General features: G+C 43.1%; 1 protein-coding gene across 1 annotated transcript in view; it reads right to left on the reverse strand.

Moving 5' to 3' along the window:
- LOC144598635 (cilia- and flagella-associated protein 47-like) overlaps nt 1–21852 on the reverse strand; it is a 426611-nt gene that overhangs the window by 39650 nt on the left and 365109 nt on the right. Inside the window, exons 61-63 of the mRNA XM_078408845.1 lie at nt 16384–16536; nt 6634–6805; nt 4624–4785 (exon numbers count right to left, since the gene is read on the reverse strand). Of these exons, the coding sequence (XP_078264971.1) occupies nt 4624–4785; nt 6634–6805; nt 16384–16536 (487 nt within the window). The remainder of the gene's footprint in view (nt 1–4623; nt 4786–6633; nt 6806–16383; nt 16537–21852) is intronic.

Genomic DNA, 21852 nt, shown 5'->3' on the forward strand with positions numbered 1-21852 from the left:
CAGCCCCTCAGTGCAGGAACACCAGGTCCACTTGCGGACTGTGTTCCAGCGACTCCAAGACCACGGGCTCATTATCCAACCCTCCAAGTGTCAATTCGGCCTCCCTTCTCTTGATTTTCTAGGGCACAGAATCACCCCTGCCGGCGCCACCCCTTTGCCCGAGAAGGTGGAGGCTATCCGGGCATTTCCCAGGCCCACCACAGTAAAAGGGCTGCAGGAGTTCATAGGTATGGTTAACTTCTACCATAGGTTCGTTCCGGCAGCTGCGCGGGTCATGCGCCCGCTCTTCCAGTGCCTTGCGGGAAAACCGGTAGAGTTGATATGGTCCCCGGCCGCAGAGTCGGCTTTTACAGCAGCTAAGGCAGCCTTGGCAGACGCCACCATGTTGGTCCACCCGAGCCCCTCCGCCCCCACGGCCCTGACGGTTGACGCCTCTGACGTGGCGGTGGGTGGGGTCTTGGAACAGCAGGTCGGTGGCCGTTGGCAGCCATTGGCGTTTTTCAGCCGGCAACTAAATTCGGCTGAGCTGAAGTATAGCGCATTTGACCGAGAGCTTCTGGCCCTCTATTTAGCTGTTCGTCATTTCAGGTACTTCCTTGAGGGCCGCCCATTTGTGGCCTTTACAGACCATAAACCATTAACTTTTGCATTTTTCAAATTGTCTGACCCATGGTCGGCCCGCCAGCAGCGGCACCTGACTGCCATCTCCGAATTTACCACCGATGTCCGTCATGTCGCGGGTAAGCTTAATGCCGTTGCTGACACCCTGTCTAGACCTGCTGGTTCCCCTATTTCGGCGGTGGACTGCGAGGTGGATCCCCAGGACCTTGCGGAGGCACAGCTTCTAGCGGATACCGCCTCGGCATACCAGTCCACCACTTCGGGATTGAAGTTGGCTCAGGTAGCCTGCGGGTCGGAAGGCACAAAAGTCTGGTGTGATGTTTCCCTTCCCCGTCCCAGGCCGGTAGTACCGCCCTCCCTTCAGCGCCGGGTTTTCGATGCCATTCACGGGCTGGCGCACCCGTCCATCCGCTCCACCTCTGCTTTAGCAGCAGCTCGGTTTGTCTGGCATGGCCTACGGAAACAGGTAGCGGGTTGGGCACGTTCCTGCGTTCCCTGCCAGACCGCTAAAGTCCAGCGCCATGTCCAGCCCCCCGTACAGGAGTTCGAGGTCCCAGCAGTTCGTTTTTTCCACATCCACGTGGATTTGGTCGGGCCCTTGCCTTCCTCCCAGTGCTACACCCATCTCCTCACGGTGGTGGATCGGTTCACCCGGTGGCCAGAGGCTTTCCCATTGTCTGATATCTCGGCAGCCTCTTGTGCCAGGACTTTGGCCCTCCATTGGGTAGCACGTTTCGGGGTCCCGGCAGTTATTACCACTGACAGGGGGCCGCAGTTCACTTCGTCCCTCTGGGCCGCGCTCGCAGAGCTGTACGGTTCCAAGTTACAACCCACTACTGCATACCACCCCCAGGCAAATGGACTTGTAGAGAGGTTCCACCGTCAACTTAAAGCGTCCCTCAGTGCGAGGCTTGAAGGCCCGGACTGGGTGGACCAACTCCCCTGGGTCCTTCTGGGCATCTGGACTGCTCCTAAGCAAGATCTCGGTACTTCGTCCGCGGAGCTAGTATATGGCTCGCCACTTAGGATACCCGGCGATTTGCTTCCGGACCCCCCCGACCAGCCGCCTCCAGTTCCATCAGTTTTAACTTCGCTCCGGGCACGGGTGGGTTCCCTAGCCCCAGTTCCGACTTCACGTCATGGGTGTCCCAGGGTACACGAACCACCTTCCCTGAAGGACTGCGGGTTTGTGTTTTTACGAAAAGATTCCCATCGTGCCCCGCTGCAGAAGGTCTACGAAGGGCCGTTCCGGGTTTTGCGTAAGGGGACGGCTACCTTCACCTTAGACGTGGGCGGCAGGAGTGAGCTCGTCTCGGTGTCCAGGCTGAAACCTGCACACTTGGATCCGGACCAACCGGTCCTGGTCGGCCAACCACCTAGGAGAGGCCGGCCTCCAGCAGTCCCGATCAGTCCAGAACCCCCCGCTCAGGCTGTTCCACCGAGCACGGAATCCCAGGCTCCTGTGGTTCAGGCTGCTCCTCTCCTTACTCGTTCGGGTCGCGAAATCCGGTTACCTACTAGGTTCCGTACCTCGGGTTCTGGGGGGGGTCATGTAGCGACCATAAAGAGTGGTCCCGGTCGTCGAACCCTCAGATTGGCCGGAAAGGTCACGTGTAGGCGCGACCGTGGGGATTGGTCCAGAGAGCGACATCGCTGATTGGACAGCGATGTCATGTGCGCTTTTGGCGCCCAAAAAGAGCAGTTCAGAGAAGTCTTCGAAGAAGACAGTTAGTTTTTGATGGTTGTCCTTTACCTTGTTGTTTAACCTTTGTATTCGGATATTGCTGCCGCAATAAACTTCTTCTACAACCAACAAGTTTCCGGACTCGCCATAGCATCTTATTTCACTGAGTACAACATGTCTCCAACAGTCCATTTTCCAACATGCCTTTGACAATCCATTTCCGTGGTAGCTTCCAAATTCTCCTCCCTTGGATTATCCATCTAAAGTATTGACTCTGTTTTTTCCTCTCTGCACAGACATTGTCTGATCTGCTGGGCATTTCCCACACCTCTGACCTCATTTCACAGCTTTTATATTTTCCTCTATTCGTTTTCTTTCCCTTAACCTCATTAGCTTACTGTCAACCAGATGAGTACATCAACATTTATCATTAAGGCAACCCTGGGGCAGGGTTACAGCTTTTGTCCTATTCACCCTCAATTCCCCTCTCTGTAATTTAAACTTATTTTCTCATTTCTCCAGTTCTGACAAAGCCTGGCAAGTGATAAGACCATTTTAGTTTGGTTTTTCTTTCCTATTTTATTTCAGATTTACAGCATCTGTGGTTTAAAAGAATATCATTGGCAGTCATTAAAGGCTGTCTCTTAAACACTGTCGTGTATGATTACATTTGATCTTAAGGTCTGAAGAAGAGTCTCGACCCGAAAAGTCACCCATTCGTTCTTTCCAGAGATGCTGCCTGACCTGCTGAGTTACTCCAGCATTTTGTGAAACCTTCGATTTGATCTTAAGAAGGTATCCAAGGTTCTAGGAGTATAGGAGAGACAAAATGCTGGAGTAACTCCATGGGTCAGGCAGCATCCCTGGAGAACAGGGAAAGATGATGCTTCTTCAGATTGAGACCATCAGTCTAAAGAAGGGTCCTGAGCCAAAACATTACCTATCCATATTCTCCAGGGATGCTGCCTGACCTGTTACGCCAGCATTTTGTGTCTTTGCTTAGTCTACAGTTGGTCTACAGTCTACAGCATCTACAGTTCCTTGCTTCAATTTCTTGGAGTATAAGAGCATTAGAAAAACTATGACCTCCCACCTCTTTACCCTTTAGTTTGAAAGATTCCCAGTAGCAAGCATGGCGTCCTCTACTAGAATTTTTTTTTATACCATTATTTAGGAAGATTAAAATAGAATGAACGAAAAACGACTTTTAAGAAGGATGTACAGAACAAGTGAACTGTACTCTGAAAAATATGTAATCAACAGAGGTGTAAGAGCATCTGACTAAGGGGATGCGTATGTACTGTGCTTCACTAAAACAAGTAACAGAGCATGGCCAAATACTGCCTGCAGCGCTGGGGATAAGTTATCTCTCTGCAGGGCATGCATCACATTTTGAGGGAAGATAGAATTCATGGGCATTAATTTGGTGCAACTTGTTTATGGAACTTATCATCATGGCAACCCTAACTTACAACGTATTTAGTTAACAGTATTTCTTACAGTATATCTCCTTTATTGAGGTGAGTGCAGCCTAAGAAGTTGTACTATCATTTGTTTAAAAATCAGAATGAATAAACTAGGAACAGATATATTTCTGGGAAGGAAAAATTCAGCAAACTTCCTTGTAGAACCTTACCGTTGCCATTTGCCTTCACAGAGGAAAAGGCAGGAAGAAAATGTCATAAAATTTTCAAGCAAACTTTGGTTGTATTGTACAGATGAAAGGAGATATTTAGAATTGATGAATTTTACATCCAATCTCAGAATTCAATTACAGATATTAACAAAGTCTCAATTGGATAAAACCCCCAAAATTAGAGTAACACTATGATTTTCAGCAAGAAATATAAATTGATTAGCAGGAATACACATTAGAAAAATCATTAGAAACTTAATTCTTCGCTTCCATTGATTCTATTTGGCCAGATGAATATTTCCAGTATTTTGCTATTTTTGACATCTGATTAACATTTATTTCTATTCTCATCAATGATGATTTTGCAACTCAGTTGGTTGTGGAAAATGCTGTAGCTCTCCCTATTCATGCAAGTCTCATTCCCCAAGGGGGATAATGTACAGAAATGGCTCTCTGATCATGCACAGCTCCAGGACAAAATCCATAGAATTTCTGCAGGCAAAGGTTTATACAATAAAACATATTGACGTTCAGTCACTACTGAAAGCAAACTCTAGCCGATAGTACACTCAGAAATTAATTTATTTTGTATGTATATCACCATAAAAAGTCTGCTTTGTGTGGAGCATTAGGGATATTAACCTTCTAGAGTACAGCAAGTAATTAGAATGTATTACAATACCTTGTCTGGCTTGTAAGCCTAAAGCATACAATAGACTCTTTATTCAGCCCAGTTGCTTCGATGTTGATGATGTCGTCTACCTGTGGCTCAGTGGCAGTCAGATGCAATGGGAATTTCCAGACCCCACCTGTAACAGACTGCACCTTCAGCATCACTGTTTGGCTGAATAAAAATTATAAAATGATTAGAAATGCAATACATGAAATGCAATCATGTTTTAAATATTGTGATACTTTGCCATTTTAACTGTCTTTTAATGAATGGAAAATACTAACTCTGACATAAAAAGACACTTAAGTGCGTCAAGAATTAACAATAACTTATCGAGATATAATGGCAAGTTGGCACTGACCCACTTCCTCAATCCAATGTTATCATCACTGTGACGATTATGCCGGTTAATTTTTCAGACACACCAAAACCATACCAAAAATAGTCAATTAATAAGATTAAGCACAGAGTTTGCCTCTGGGCACATTCCACAGACTTAAAATGCTTCCTAATATCTTGTCCAATCTAATCCCAGATAAGAATATGATGCAGGGAGAGGTCACAGTGAATTTATAACACAAAACAGAAATGGTAGAATTAATAACCTTGAAATGAAGTGTAACTGAATACTAATTTGATTATTTCCTAAGTGTGATCAAATATTAAAAGATGGCCATGACTGATTATCTTGGAGAATAAGGAAGGTTTTTTCATTTGTAAATGTGGGCAATAATCATTTATACTTGACTTGCCTTTGTGCACATAATTTATTTTTTAATAAAACAGTAATTGATACAGATGGTTCCAATCTGTGCAGAGCTACAGGAGGGCTCTGTTGTTATGAAGTAGCATGTTTAGTTACCATTTTCTCAGAGTGATGACTTTAAACAACATAAGCTCTACTCTGTGATTCAGCCAGAAATGTTGCCTCAATTTGTCACGATATTGTAAATAGTTCAGTAAATACGAAAAGATCACTCATGATCACTGAGAGGGAAGGCTCAGCATGGCTGAGGCCTAGTTTATATTTTTGAGAGTTCTTCTCTAGATATAATTGATTGTCACTGTTTTTTCTGCTGCAGAATTTTAATGATTACCAGTTATTTTTGTGAATCATCACAAATCATAATTAATTTTGAGGTGTTTACTTATTTTGGACTTTTTACATTATTTTAGGCTTTAACAAATCTATCATTCAATTTATAAATATAGCTCCAGCCATATTCAAGAAGAAACAAACACTTTAACTTCAAAGGTAAGCCAGAAATGCATTTTCATCTAGAAAATACTCCCGCATCTATTTTATTCATTAGCAAATTAATAAAATGATATTCTTGTTCAAGAATGGATATTCAATTTCAAATATAGAATGTTCATTGCCAACAACTGGACTCAAGATCAATATGGGAAGGTAACACGTGATTGATGAACAGAATGCATGTTGGATGAGGCCCAGATTATTCTTGAGGCAATATTCACAAAGGCCCTACAAAATTGATGCAAAATGTACTTTGAAGAGCCTGTTCAAATCTATAGATCTAGAAATTTATTGGCAAGTACATGGAGAAAGACCAGAAGAAGTCCTAATTAAATGTCAAAATGGGTTCTATCATATTAAAAGAACCTTCTACTTGAAAAAGGAAATAAAATCATGTCGAAACATAATGTTGAGTATAAGGGCCTGCAGCATTGAGGCCACAACATCCCCTCTCAGTCCATGTATGCATTGAAGAGCATCGTACATAAAACCTCTCCCAACTATATGTTGGTACAATGCATGCTTGCCATTGAAATCTTGCTCCACTTAGTTTTGCATATCACTGCCTTAAAGGTTACCGTGACAGCAACTCAGCCAGAAATTTCTGAATATCCTTGTTGATTTACCAGTGGCCAACAAGTGAACACCAAAAATAAGGCAAATTGCTCTTGTACGCCTTTAAACACTGCTTTCCGCATCTTTCTCACAAATTTTGCATTGGCAATGATTACTCTACGGTGCCAATTTTAAAATTCACTTACTTTACTGGAGTGGATGGTGCAAAAACCACATTGAAGGCGAGCAGAACAATGCCAGTCTGGGTGTCCCATTCCTTCTTCACAAAGCTTATTGCAACCGTTGGCTCCATTTGAACTCTTACCTTCTCTGTCTCATACAGAATTTCATAAAAAAATTCATTTCCTATGCTTTGTCCTGTTGTATAGAGCAAATAGAAAAAAATCATAACATTTCCACATCATTTATAAATTAAAATAGGCAACTCTGACAATGGCGTCATTAATAGAGACATATAATTGCATAAGCAAACAGGCACAATAATGATAATTTACTGGATATATACTGTTTGATATGTTCCAAATTTCTATAGGGAAAGATGAATGGAAAATGACAGGCGTAGGAGAAAAGGAAGGAAATCCAGAGTACAGACATAAGACATAAGAAGTAGCATGCTAATATACTGGGGACTTAAGTGGAAATATAAGGTGGCTGCAAAGACTGTAGTCCTCTGTGTCACTCATGCACCACCTTAAGAGATGAAAATAATTTTAATGAGGCGAAACCAAACATCAGGCTGCAGACGATCGTTGCTGTCTCTGAAGTACCACATTTACAAAGCACAATAGCTGCAAGGGTCTTCACACCAAGTGGCCTTGGCACGCCCTGGACTCGGTTGTTGTTGAGGCAGTTTGTGTCCTTGTTGTTACTGCATAACTACTCCAAGACATGCAGAAACCATTGGCGGCCTCTTGTTATTTGTGGCATGAAGGACAATGTTTCTGATAGTTCCACTGCCAACTGTCCAATTAAAGATGCTACAATTGCCGACAAGCTCATTATTAGGCAGTGAAATCTGGTAGTATGAAAAGTTGAGCAGAAATAGAAAACTCATTGGATCGAAATTCCTTTGTCACTTATTTTAAGAATTGTTAACATAATTAACATTGAAATAACGGCTAATGTAATAATTCACAAAGGAATTGGTCAGAATGTGTTAATTGTTGAAGAGTTAATATAATGCAGTTTCAAGATCATTAAGTTTGGTGTGAAAATTTTAGATGAATTCCCAAGTTGCTGATTTTGTAACAGAGCCCGTTTAATTCTTCTTCAAGAATTCAATCTAAAAAGAGCAGGCACCATTAATACAAATATTTATTTCCTTTTAAGAGGAAATGCCTGGCCTCAACTTGGCAATTCCCCATGGCAACGTACTTGAAATCTAGAGTTCACTGTGTGGGAAGTTGAGATATAGACCTACGTAGAACAATCCCTAGAACAAAATGTCAGGAGTATTCAGGAAATGAATGCTTCAAGAAGACACTATACAGATTGCAACCCTGGTCAAAAGGTCTAAAAGAAATGATTTTAAGGATTTACGAGAACAACACAAAATGAAAAATGTAATAAGATGCTTTTACACAGCCTTTCACGGGTTCAGATTTCAGGAGACCAGCATGTATTAAAACCATTAATTCCATCTCAGTTTTCTGTGATTCTGCTATGAATTAAGAGAGTTGAATGCAGATGAGCAATTGCAGGGAGCCAATGATCAAAACACAATTCTCCTGGAATCTGAAACATGTTATGCTTAGTGCAAATACAGAGAAAAGCACAAAAACAGCAGCCTTTTACAGAGCCAGGAAGACCCATTGACCTGTAAAAATATATATTGTTTATATAGTTTCTGGGATACAGCCAGAAGAATGAGTTTTGTTCATTCTGCATCACAAGTTAATCAGCAGGAATGATGAATTAAACAATTGCCCTACAGTTGCTAATAGTTAGGCCCTAACTTGCTTTAAAAGATACAATTTTTTGTAATCCCGTCTCAGACTCAGAACTTCAGATGCCGGTTTACCATGTAAAGACACAAAGTCCTGGAGTAAAACAGCGGATCAGGCAGCATCCATGGATACGTCACGTTTTGGGGCGGGACCCTTCTTCAGGCTTCAGGTGTTCCAGTGCTGATGGTTATTGAGGAGTAAGTGTTGTTGCCAATTCGTACTCTGTCTGTAGTCTGCTGGTCAGAGAGTCAAGGATCAAGTTACATAGGGATGAGCAGAAAACCAGTTCCCTGAGTTTGGTAACATGTTTGGAGGGGATGATTGTGTTGAGCGTTGAGTTGTAGTTGATGAACCACAGCCTGATGTACATGTTCTTAGTGTCCATGTGGAGAGGCAGCAAGTTTGTATCCCCCCTTGCTCTATTGTAATGGTAGGCAAATTGTAGAGTCAATATCCTTGCTTAAAGTAGGAGTTGATATGAGTTATAACCAACCTTTCAAAGCACTTTGCCACAGGCATTTGTACCACCAATTGGTAGTCATTGAGACACGGCCCCTTACTCTTTTTGGGCGCCTCTATTATTGATGCCCTTTTAAAGAAGGTGGGTATGTTAGACCTCGGTAATGAAAGGTTGAAGATGTCTTCTAAAACTCTGGCCAGTTAGTTCATGCAGGATTTAAGAACATAGCCAAGTACATAACTGGGGCTGGAACTTTCCAAAGGTTTACCCGCATGAAGGATCTTCTGATATTGGCTTCAGTAACTGTTCTCCCATTTGACGTGAGGATCAAAAGCATCAGCTCATCTGGGGACTGACGCCTTACTGACGCCTTGCTGCCACTTGAGCTGCCACTTGGTTTCGTCTTATAGAGAATGATGGCGTACAAGCTGTGCTGCAGCTGCAGTCCGTCTCATCCTCCAGTTTAGAATGAAAGTGTTTCTTTGTGTTTTTGATCTACTCAAGGAGATTGCCCCTGGACCTGGAGGATACAGGCTGGTGGTGGTCAGGAAGTGATTTCTTCACACTGGCCTTGTGGAAGTCCCTGGCAATGACAGGAAAGGTGTCAGGATACGATGTCTGGTGTTTAAAGTTTGTAGCTCCTCTAGCGCTCGAAGACCGTCTGCCTGGGGCGGGATGGAGACCATGGTCATGAATTCCCTCAGGAGGGAGAAGTGATGGCACTTCACCACAGCAGAACCACCACGTCTGAGCACCACAAAGAGTTTACCATGAGACAGACACCATGACCTCTCACATTCCCCGATGCTGTCATTCGGTCCATATAATGAATGGAGAAACCTTCCGGTTGGAAGGCTGAGTGTGGAGAGCTGCGGGTGAGGTATGTCCCTGTGAAATCATCTCTTGGCAATTTAGAGACCTGCGATATCCACATTTCAACAGTTCTGCAACAATAACTCATTTTAAATAACCTTTTTCTGTTTTTTACTATACTGAAGCTAATTTGTTACCAAACAGACAAATTCTTAAACATGAAATCAAAAGTTGTTATTCAAGATGCAAAGCTCCACTCTGAATTTCATGAAATGAACATGTTGCTGTCTGCCTCAGAATTGAAAAGCATGGAAACCCATGAAGTTAGCTCACTACTGAAAGTTACATCTAGTTCAAGTTAAATACTCTTACAATTACAAACATGAGATGGCATTGAAAATTTACTTTTCCTAGTATAGAAACACATTCTTTCAGATTTTAACTGTAACTACAGATTGGAATCATTTAATACTTTTAACAGTGTAATGTAATGACCAAAGATAGGCACAAAATGCTGGAGTAAATCAGCGGGCCAGGCAGCATCTCTGGAGAAAATAGATAAGTGACATATTGGATTGGGACCGCTCTGTAGATTGTACACTAGACTGTTGTTCTTCGACGACAACTCAGTGTTCAACACGGTCATCCCCTCCGAACTTTGTCAAACTCAGGGAACTGATTTTCCATTCACCTCTGTGCAACTGGATACTTGACTTCCTCATCGGCAGATCACAATCAGTATGAATAGGCAACAGCACCACAGTTCCTTGTGTATCCACTCTTGATTCTTTACTCTATGGAACTGTTGGCCTCCAGGCTCAAGAACAGCCATCAACCATGAGACTCTAGAACCCTCAACCACACTGCATAATAACAACTACAGCATGGAAACAGGCCCGTTCGGCCCTTTCAGTCCTCGCCGACCACTCTCCCTGACCTAGTCTCATCTACCTGCACTCAGACCATAACCCTCTAATCCCCTCTTATCCATATACCTACCAATTTACTCTTAAATAATAAAATTGAGCCAGCCTCCACCACTTCCACCGGAAGCCCATTCCATACAGCCACCACCCTCTGAGTAAAGAAGTTACCCCTCATGTTACCCCTAAACTTTTGTCCCTCAATTCTGAAGCTATGTCCCCTTGTTGGAATCTTCCCCACTCTCAAAGGGAAAAGCCTACCCACGTCAACTCTGTCCGTCCCTCTCAAAATTTTAAAAACCTCTATCAAGTCCCCCCTCAACCTTCTACGCTCCAAAGAATAAAGACCCAACCTGTTCAACCTCTCTCTGTAGCTTAAATGCTGAAACCCAGGCAACATTCTAGTAAATCTCCTCTGTACCCTCTCCATTTTGTCGACATCTTTCCTATAATTTGGCGACCAGAACTGCACACCATACTCCAGATTCGGCCTCACCAATGCCCTGTACAATTTTAACATTACATCCCAACTTCTATACTCGATGCTCTGATTTATAAAGGCAAGCATACCAAATGCCTTCTTCACCACCCTATCCACATGAGATTCCACCTTCAGGGAACAATGCACAGTTATTCCCAGATCCCTCTGTTCCACTGCATTCCTCAATTCCCTACCATTTACCCTGTACGTCCTATTTTGATTTGTCCTACCAAAATGCAGCACCTCACGCTTATCAGCATTAAAGTCCATCTGCCATCTTTCAGCCCACTCTTCCAAAAGGCCCAAGTCTCTCTGTAGACTTTGAAACTCTACTTCATTACTAACTACACCACCTATCTTAGTATCATCTGCATATTTACTAATCCAATTTGCCACACCATCATCCAGATCATTAATGTAAATGACAAACAACAGTGGACCCAACACAGATCCCTGGGGCACTCCACTAGACACTGGCCTCCAACCTGACATACAATTGTCAACCATTACCCTCTGGTATCTCCCATTCAGCCATTGTTGAATCCATCTTGCAACCTCACTATTAATACCCAACGATTTAACCTTCTTAATCAACCTTCCATGTGGAACCTTGTCAAATGCCTTACTGAAGTCCATATAGACAACATCCACAGCCTTGCCCTTATCAATTTCCCTGGTAACCTCTTCAAAAAATTCAAGAAGATTAGTCAAACATGACCTTCCAGGCACAAATCCATGTTGACTGTTTCTAATCAGGCCTTGTTTGTCCAAATAACTATATATATTGTCCCTAAGTATCTTTTCCATTAATTTTCCCACCACAGACGTCAAACTAATAGGTCTATAATTGCTAGGTTTACTTTTAGAACCTTTTTTAAACAAAGGCACAACATGCGCAATGCGCCAATCTTCCGGCACCATCCCCGTTTCTAATGACGTTTGAAATATTTCCGTCATAGCCCCTGCTATTTCTGCACTAACTTCCCTCAATGTCCTAGGTAATATCCTATCAGGACCTGGAGACTTATCCACTTTTATATTTTTCAAAAGTGTCCGTACCTCCTCTTCTTTAATCCTCATAATACTAAGAACAACCCAGCATCAAGACATGATGGCCTTTGTATACGGTTACACCATGTATTTCATCTTGTACTATTATGGTTGGGTTACTTTATATCACTGATAATTTATTAGATTATTGTTTATAGTTTATTGATTTGTAGCGGGGTGAGTTAATGTGCCCATAAAACTGCAGCAAGTAAGAATGTCATTGTTCCATTCCTGGTGTATTTGACAATTAAACACCCTTGACTTGAATTATTTAAAAACCTATATGTTTAAAAAAAATAACATTCAAGAAGAATGTAACTGCCCACCCACTAAAAATAATATCATTTAAACTAATTTGGACAAATCATAAAAACGGAGGCTATGTTTCCCATTCATTTGGATGCAGCCTGAGAGCTGGGAAAGTGATTGAAGATCATCATGCCCTGAGCCATTGGAGTAGCACAGTGCAGCCAGAAGCTGGGGGGACAGGAAAGAAAGATGCTTCTGTCAAGTTAGACTGACAAACGTGCAGAAAACTGGAACTTCTGTAGGAATACACAGCAACTCTTGGAAATCGTACTGGGGTGGAAGGTCTGCCTCAATAATATTAACCCAATTATTTTATGGTATAAATAATGCACATTACTGCAAAACAACTATCCCTAATCACATTCTGTTAAAGGGCTGGATGGTTTGGAGTTTGTAAAATGTGTGCAGGATAGTTTTTTGCAGCAATACGTAGAGGTACCTACCAGAGAAGGGGTAGTGTTGGACCTCCTGTTAGGAAATGAGACGGGTCAGGTGACGGAGGTATGTGTTGAGGAGCACTTTGGGTCTAGTGATCACAATGCCATTAGTTTCAATATAATTATGGAGAAGGTCAAAGGGTTGAGATTTTGGATTGGAGAAAGGCTAATTTTGAGGAGATGAGAAGGGATTTAAAAGGAGTGAAATGGAACTTTTTGTTTTATGAAAAGGATATAATAGAGAAATGGAGGATATATAAAGGTGAAATTTTGAGAGTACAGAGTCTTTATGTCCCTGTTCGGTGGAAAGGAAAGAATAATAATTTGAAAGAGACTTGGTTCGGAAAAAGAGGGAATTATACAATAAATATAAGCGGCAGGGAGTAAATGAGGTTCTTGAGGAATATAAAGAATGTAAAAGGAATCTTAAGAAGGAAATTAGAAAAGCAAAAAAAAGACATGAGGCTGCTTTGGCAAGTAATGTAAAAGTAAACCCCAAGGGGTTCTACAGATATGTCAATAGCAAAAGGATAGCGAGGGATAAAATTGGTCCATTAGAGAGTCAGAGTGGACAGCTATGTGCTGAGCCGGAAGAAATGGGGGAGATATTAAACAATTTCTTTTCTTCGGTATTCACCGAGGAGAAGGATATTGAATTATGTGAGGTAAGCGAAACAAGTAGAGTAGTGATGGAAATTATGAGGATTAAAGGAGAGGAGGTACGGACACTTTTGAAAAATATAAAAGTGGATAAGTCTCTAGGTCCTGATAGGATATTCCCTAGGACATTGAGGGAAGTTAGTGCAGAAATAGCAGGGGCTATGACGGAAATATTTCAAACGTCATTAGAAACGGGGATGGTGCCGGAAGATTGGCGCATTGCCCATGTTGTGCCTTTGTTTAAAAAAGGTTCTAAAAGTAAACCTAGCAATTATAGACCTGTTAGTTTGACGTCTGTGGTGGGAAAATTAATGGAAAAGATACTTAGGGACAATATATATAATTATTTGGATAAACAAGGCCTGATTAGAAACAGTCAACATGGATTTGTGCCTGGAAGGTCATGTTTGACTAATCTTCTTGAATTTTTTGAAGAGGTTACCAGGGAAATTGATAAGGGCAAGGCTGTGGATGTTGTCTATATGGACTTCAGTAAGGCATTTGACAAGGTTCCACATGGAAGGTTGATTAAGAAGGTTAAATTGTTGGGTATTAATAGTGAGGTTGCAAGATGGATTCAACAATGGCTGAATGGGAGATACCAGAGGGTAATGGTTGACAATTGTATGTCAGGTTGGAGGCCAGTGTCTAGTGGAGTACCCCAAGGATCTGTGTTGGGTCCACTGTTGTTTGTCATTTACATTAATGATCTGGATGATGGTGTGGCAAATTGGATTAGTAAATATGCAGATGATACTAAGATAGGTGGTGTAGTTAATAATGAAGTAGAGTTTCAAAGTCTACAGAGAGACTTGGGCCTTTTGGAAGGGTGGGCTGAAAGATGGCAGATGGAGTTTAATGCTGATAAGTGTGAGGTGCTGCATTTTGGTAGGACAAATCAAAATAGGACGTACAGGGTAAATGGTAGGGAATTGAGGAATGCAGTGGAACAGAGGGATCTGGGAATAACTGTGCATTGTTCCCTGAAGGTGGAATCTCATGTGGATAGGGTGGTGAAGAAGGCGATTGGTATGCTTGCCATTATAAATCAGAGCATCGAGTATAGAAGTTGGGATGTAATGTTAAAATTGTACAGGACATTGGTGAGGCCGAATCTGGAGTATGGTGTGCAGTTCTGGTCGCCAAATTATAGGAAGGATGTCGACAAAATGGAGAGGGTACAGAGGAGATTTACTAGAATGTTGCCTGGGTTTCAGCACTTAAGCTACAGAGAGAGGTTGAGCAGGTTGGGTCTTTATTCTTTGGAGCGTAGAAGGTTGAGGGGGGGCTTGATAGAGGTTTTTAAAATTTTGAGAGGGACGGACAGAGTTGACGTGGGTAGGCTTTTCCCTTTGAGAGTGGGGAAGATTCCAACAAGGGGACATAGCTTCAGAATTGAGGGACAAAAGTTTAGGGGTAACATGAGGGGTAACATCTTTACTCAGAGGGTGGTGGCTGTATGGAATGGGCTTCCGGTGGAAGTGGTGGAGGCAGGCTCGATTTTATTATTTAAGAGTAAATTGGATAGGTATATGGATAAGAGGGGATTAGAGAGTTATGGTCTGAGTGCAGGTAGATGAGACTAGGTCAGGGAGAGTGGTCGGCGTGGACTGGTAGGGCCGAACGGGCCTGTTTCCGTGCTGTAGATGTTATATGGTTATATGGTTATATTAATAGGAGAAAGCTAGTAAAGATAATGCCCTAATACAATAACTAAGTGTACATATTGATGCCAAGTTCTGTATTTACTCTTTGGTGAAAAATTCTACTTATCCATGCTGAAGATTAGCAAATAATTTTCACCTTCAAACAGGTGCAGTCCAAGTGTGGTAAGGGTGACCATGTGGATTGTGTGAACATTTAGACTTTTTTTTAGGTGGTTGTTCAAGGGCTGACGTCGAGGAGATGTAATTGCGGACACAATATAAGTAATTGAATGTGCACATTAGTCTTACTTTGCTATGTATGTCAGGTAGTGATGTTATTGAAGTGAAGATGTTGTTATTCTCTCTTTGTACGCTTGTATCTATTAGTGTTGCATTTGTCTATACAGATGTAATTGAATGTATACATTAACATGTTGCTATGCTGGATTACTTTTGGGAGCGCCGATTAATTTTAGAGTATTTTATGAATTTGCAAATCAAATAGTTTCCCAATGGAATTGGATTGAAATATTGCATTGTGCTTTTGGATCCTCACAGTTTTGCCACGACTGAGGAAACCGATAACTCTGTATGGATATCTCAAAGCTACTGCACCCAAGTGTATTGATTATCAAGACAGTCGGCTGGATTGTGAAGGGGGCAATGGACGATTCTTGTGAAATTAAATGGATCACCCAGATTGTCGTAGCAGGTACTTATGGACCATGGCACTAAATAGTAGAAAGTTCATAAGCCTATTATTTATTTGTGCTGATGAGCAATTGCAATGAATGAACAGGGCTTTGTCATTGACATCTCATAGCTCAGTGGGCACACCATAGATTATACTGGGTACTCCCTTGAGTAACGCAACCGTCAGTGAGAATTAAAACCCCACAAATCCAGTGAATTTTATAAATTTCATTGTGTTTCAATCCAACATTATGAAAATAACCATCATTGATGTACTTCCAAATCTCATTTTTTTCCAAAGAGGAATATTTGTCTTGATAGACTTACAAAGCATTATTAGCAATCTGAATTACTTAGAATTTTGTTAAGTATTTTCATAATTAAACAGCTAGTAAAAAAAGTGAGTTAAATGGAAAACATTAACATTTCCATGAGATGCCAAGCGATGTCTGGCTCTTTTTTGTAATGAGGGGAAGAAAACAGACAGAAGATTGTTTTGTTGAACTCTGTAACTTACTGTTGGTTTTCTGAATCTCCTCGTGTTCACAAGAACAAGAAGTGGTAGTTTCATCCTCCATTATTGCTGTTTGTGCAGAACCAGGCACGGCACCAGTCAGGACAATCTCTATTGTTTTCTCGATTCTTTGTCGAGCTTGGCATTGGATCGCAGCTACGGAAAATAAGGATATTTATATTTTGTAGATGTTGCGGGTTTAGCATTACTTTTCAAAAATCTTTGTAGTTCTTGGATACGAGTAGTTTGTGTCAACCTGCATTTATATCAACATAATAAAATTTCCCTTTGGTTTAGTTTAGTTTAGTTAAGTTTAGTTTAGTTTAGAGATACAGAATGGAGACAAGCGTTTCAGCCCACCAAGTCCATGCCAACCATTCACACTAGTCACCTATTCTCACTAGTTCTATGTTATCCCACTTGCACATCCACTTTCTACATACAAGGGGGGCAATTTACAGAAGCAAATTAACCGACAAACCTACATGTCTTTGGGATGTGGGAGGAAACCAGAACACCCAGAGAAAACCCACGCGGTTACAGGGAGAACATGCAAACTCCACACAGACAGCACCCGGAGTCAGGGTTGAAGCTGGATCCCTGGTGCTGTCCAGCAGCACCACTGTGCCACCCTTGAACAACATTTAACACCAGATCCCCAAAGAAGATATTAAATCAAGTCGACAAAAGATTTTATTAATATTTTAAGGAGCATCTTGAAGTTGCCCAAACAGTTAAAGAGACAACAGATATAGGAAGGTAGATCCGGAGGTTAGGGTCTGGCCGACTGACCAATGGTGGAGTGCTGGAAATCGGGGAAGGGGTAAGTCCTAGGTTTGCGAAACCGCAGAGATCTCGAATTGTACGGCGTGAGGAGAAGTAAGGTCATGGATGGAGTTGTAAATAAGAGGGAGAACTTTAAAACCAACATGTGGCTGGAGTGGAGACATTGTAGTTCAGCAAACACAGGCGTGATGGGCATACATAGAACTGCAGATGATGGTTTAACAAAAAAGACACAAGTGTTGGAGAACTCAAGATGTTAGGCAGCATTTCTGGAGAAAGTGAAGAAGTGATGTTTGGGTTTAGGACCCCTCTTCAGACTGATTGTGGTGGAGTGTTGGTGGGTGGGTGGGGGGGGGGGGGGAAGAGAAGCATGGAAAGTGACAGGTGGACACAGGTGAGGTGGTATTTTTGATTGTCAGATGGTTGGACAAAAGAAAGAAGGAGATAAGGAAAGAAGAGGTGAGAATTCTGAAGCCAGAGGAAGGAATTTAGGTGGAAGATGACAGGGGGTGGGGGATGGGGAGAAAAGGGGAATGGTGTTTGTAGGTTCATTACCTAAATTAGAGAATTCAATATTAATTGGGGCCGCAACTGTTGGGGCCACAACTGTTTACCATATATATTAATGATTTGGATGAAGGAATTAGAAGTAACACTAGCAAGTTTGCAGATGACACAAAGCTGGGTGGCGGTGTGAACTGCGAAGAGGATGTTAGGAGGTTGCAGGGTGACCTGGACTGGTTGAGTGAGTGGGCTGATGCATGGCAGATGCAGTATAATGTAGATAAATGTGAGGTTATCCACTTTGGCAGCAAAAACAAGGAGGCAGATTATTATCTCAATGATGTCAGGTTAGGTAAGGGGCAAGTGCAGCAAGACCTGGGTGTTGTACACCAGCCACTGAAGTTGACATGCTAGATGCAGGAAAAATGTTCCCAATGTTGGGGGACCAGAACCAGGGGCCACAGTCTTAGAATAAAGGGGAGGCCATTTAAAACTGGGGTGAGAAGGAACTTTTTCACCCAGAGAGTTGTGAATTAGTGGAATTGTCTGCCGCAGTGGAGGCCAATTCACTGGATGAATTTAAAAGAGAGTTAGATCGAGCTCTAGGGGCTAGCGGAATCAAGGGATATGGGGAGAAGGCAGGCACGGGTTACTGATTGTAGATGATCAGTCATGATCACAATGAATGGTGGTGCAGGCTCGAAGGGCCGAATGGCCTCCTCCTGCACCTATTTTCTATGTTTCTAATGCCATTAGGTTGTAACCTACAAAAACAGAATAAGAGGTGCTGTTCCTCCAGTTTGCATGTAGCCTCACTGTAGCAATGGAGGAGGCCCAGGGCAGAAAGAGAATGAGAAGGGGAGTTACAATGGTCAGCAACTTCGAGATCCAGCTGGCTGTGACAGACCGAATGCGAGTGTTCAGCAAGGATGCAGAAAGATGACCCTGGCTGAAAGTAAGTAAGTGTGAATTGCAGGTAAAAGTCCGTTTAAAAAAGAGCGCCAAAGGGGCGCTAGCAGTCATTCAGTAAAGGTCAGGAGAGCAGCAGCAAGGACGACCGTTGGCTGAAAGTAAGTAAGTGTGAATTGCAGGTTAAAGTCCGTTTAAAAAAGAGTGCCAAAGGGACTCTAGCAGTCATTCAGTAAAGGTCGGGAGAGCAGCAGCAGCTGCAAGGACAACTGTTGGCTGAAAGTAAGTAAGTGTGAATTGCAGGTAAAAGTCCGTTTAAAAAAGAGTGCCAAAGGGACGCTAGCAGGCATTCAGTGAAGCGCACACCTCCCAGCTAGTCAGAGGAAGGCAGGATAGGAGTGAGTGCAGGGATTGGCTGATCAATTAAATTAGAAGTTTGGTAAATTGGCTAGTCAATTTAGTGACTGATATAAACAAGGCTTGCACAAGGGGTGCGGCCCTGTTGAGGGAAGTGCCCCGTGAGAAAAGTGTACGTCTTTGGCTGTGAATCTTGGCTGCAAGTGCCCCGTGAGAAAAGTGCACGTCTTTGGCTGCGAATCTTCGGCGAGGAGGCTGAGGTGAGGAGGATACACTTGTTTTTGGGCTTGAATTGTTTTTGACACTAAAGTAATGGCGGGCAAGTTGGTGCAGTGTGTTTCCTGCAGGATGTGGGAAGGTAGGGACACCGCTGGAACTTCTGGGAGCTACACCTGCAAGAACTGTGTCCAGGTGCAGCTCCTGAATGGACGTGTGGCGGAGTTGGAAAAGTGGCTGGATGACCTCAGGGCCATCCGGGAATGCGAGAGTTTACTGGACAGGACCTACTGCGACGCTGTCACGCCAAGGGTCCAGGTCGAGCAAAGGTGGGAGACCGTTTCAAAGGGGAGCGAACGTGGACTACAGGAGACCCCGGTGGCTGTGCCTATTGCAAACAGGTACACCCTCTTGGGAGCTGTCGGGGCAGAAGATGCTTCCAGTCCGAGTGAGGGACAGGTCGGTGGCTCTAATCCAGGCAGGGAGACTCGACCGGGAAGACCGAAGTCGGGAAGAGCCATAGTAGTCGGTGACTCCATTGTCTGAGGTACGGACAGTAGATTCTGTGGCGGCAGGAACTCGAGGATGGTCTGTTGCCTCCCTGGAGCCAGGGTTCAAGACATCACAGACCGGCTTCAGAACATCCTAGCGAGGAAAGGTGATCAACCGGAAGTAGTTGTGCACGTGGGCACGAACGATGTCGGGAAGAAGAGGAAGGAGATACTGCGACGTGAGTTTAGAGAGTTAGGAAGAAGACTGAGAAATAGGACGTCGAAGGTGGTTATCTCTGGACTGCTACCTGTACCTCGTGCTGGTCAGGGCAGGAACAGAGAGATCGGGGATATGAATGTATGGCTGAGTAGTTGGAGCAGGGATTAAGATTTCTAGACCGCTGGGATCTCTTCTGGGGTAGGGGTGACCTGTACGAAAGGGACGGGTTACACATTAACAGCAGGGGGACCAACATTCTGGCAGGTAGGTTTGCTAGTGCTACAAGTGTGGCTTTAAACTAAGTAGTGGGGGGGAGGGGTTGACAAATTGGGAATATGAAGATGGAGTTAAAGGGGAATCGAATACAGGAGAAATTGCAAAGGACTCTCAAATAAATGGGAAGGAAAGTTCTGGATGGGATAAGAGGGTAAGTTCAGGTGACCGGTGTGAGAGGGGAGGTGAATACCGAAGTTAAAGTGTTGTATTTAAATGCGCGAAGTATAAAAAATAAAGTGGATGAGCTTGAGGCTCAGTTAGACATTGGCAAGTATGATGTTGTGGGAATTACAGAAACATGGCTACAAGAGGACCAGGGTTGGGAACTGAATATTCAGGGTTATACGACCTATCGAAAAGACAGACAGGTGGGCAGAGGGGGTGGGGTCGCTCTGTTGGTAAGGAATGATATTCACTCCCTTGCAAGGGGTGACATAGAATCAGGAGATGTAGAATCAGTATGGATAGAAATTAGGAATTGTAAGGGTAAAAAGACCCTAATGGGAGTTATCTACAGGCCCCCAAACAGTAGCCTCGACATAGGGTGCAAGTTGAATCAGGAGCTAAAATTGGCATGTCGCAAATGTAATGCTACGGTGGTTATGGGAGATTTCAACATGCAGGTAGACTGGGAAAATCATGTTGGTAATGGACCCCAGGAAAGGGAGTTTGTGGAGTGCCTCCGAGATGGATTCTTAGAACGGCTTGTACTGGAGCCTACCAGGGAGATGGCATTTCAGGATTTAGTGTTGTGTAATCAACCTGATTTGATAAGGGAACTCAAGGTAAAAGAGCCATTAGGAGGCAGTGATCATAATATGATAAGTTTTAATCTACAAATTGAGAGGGAGAACGGAAAATCGGAAGTGTCAGTATTACAGTATAACAAAGGGGATTACAGAGGAATGAGGCAGGAGCTGGCCAGATTTGACTGGAGAGAGGACCAAGCAGGGAAGACAGTGGAACATCAAAGGCAGGTATTCCTGGGAATAAAGCAGAAGTTGCAGGATCAATTTATCCCAAAGAGGAGGAAAGATTTTAAGGGAAGTAAGAGACACCCGTGGCTGACAAGGGAAGTCAAGGACAGCATAAACATAAAAGAGAAGAAGTACAACAAAGCAAAGAAGAGTGGGAAGCCAGAGGATTGGGACTCTTTTAAAGAGCAACAGAAGATAACTAAAAAGGCAATACGGGGAGAAAAGATCAGGTACGAGGGTAAACTAGCCAATAATATACAGGAGGATAGTAAAAGCTTTTTTAGATATGTGAAAAGGAAAAAATAGTCAAGGCAAATGTGGGTCCCTTGAAGACAGAAGCTGGGGAATTTATTATGGGGAACAAGGAAATGGCAGAAGAGTTGAACCGTTACTTTGAATCTGTCTTCACTGAGGAAGATACACACAATCTCCCAAATGTTCTAGTGGCCAGAGATCCTAGGTGACGGAGGAACTGAAGGAAATTCACATTAGGCAGGAAATGGTGTTGGGTAGACTGATGGGACTGAAGGCTGATAAATCCCCAGGGCCTGGTGGTCTGCATACCAGGGTACTTAAGGAGGTGGCTCTAGAAATTGTGCACGCATTGGTGATCATTTTCCAATGTTCTATAGATTCAGGATCAGCTCCTGTGGATTGGAGGGTAGCTAATGTAATCCCACTTTTTAAGAAAGGAGGGAGAGAGAAAACAGGAAATTATAGACCAGTTAGTCTGACA

The sequence above is a fragment of the Rhinoraja longicauda genome, chromosome 12, assembly GCF_053455715.1.
Source record: "Rhinoraja longicauda isolate Sanriku21f chromosome 12, sRhiLon1.1, whole genome shotgun sequence".
In the NCBI taxonomy this organism is placed as follows: Eukaryota; Metazoa; Chordata; class Chondrichthyes; order Rajiformes; family Arhynchobatidae; genus Rhinoraja; species Rhinoraja longicauda.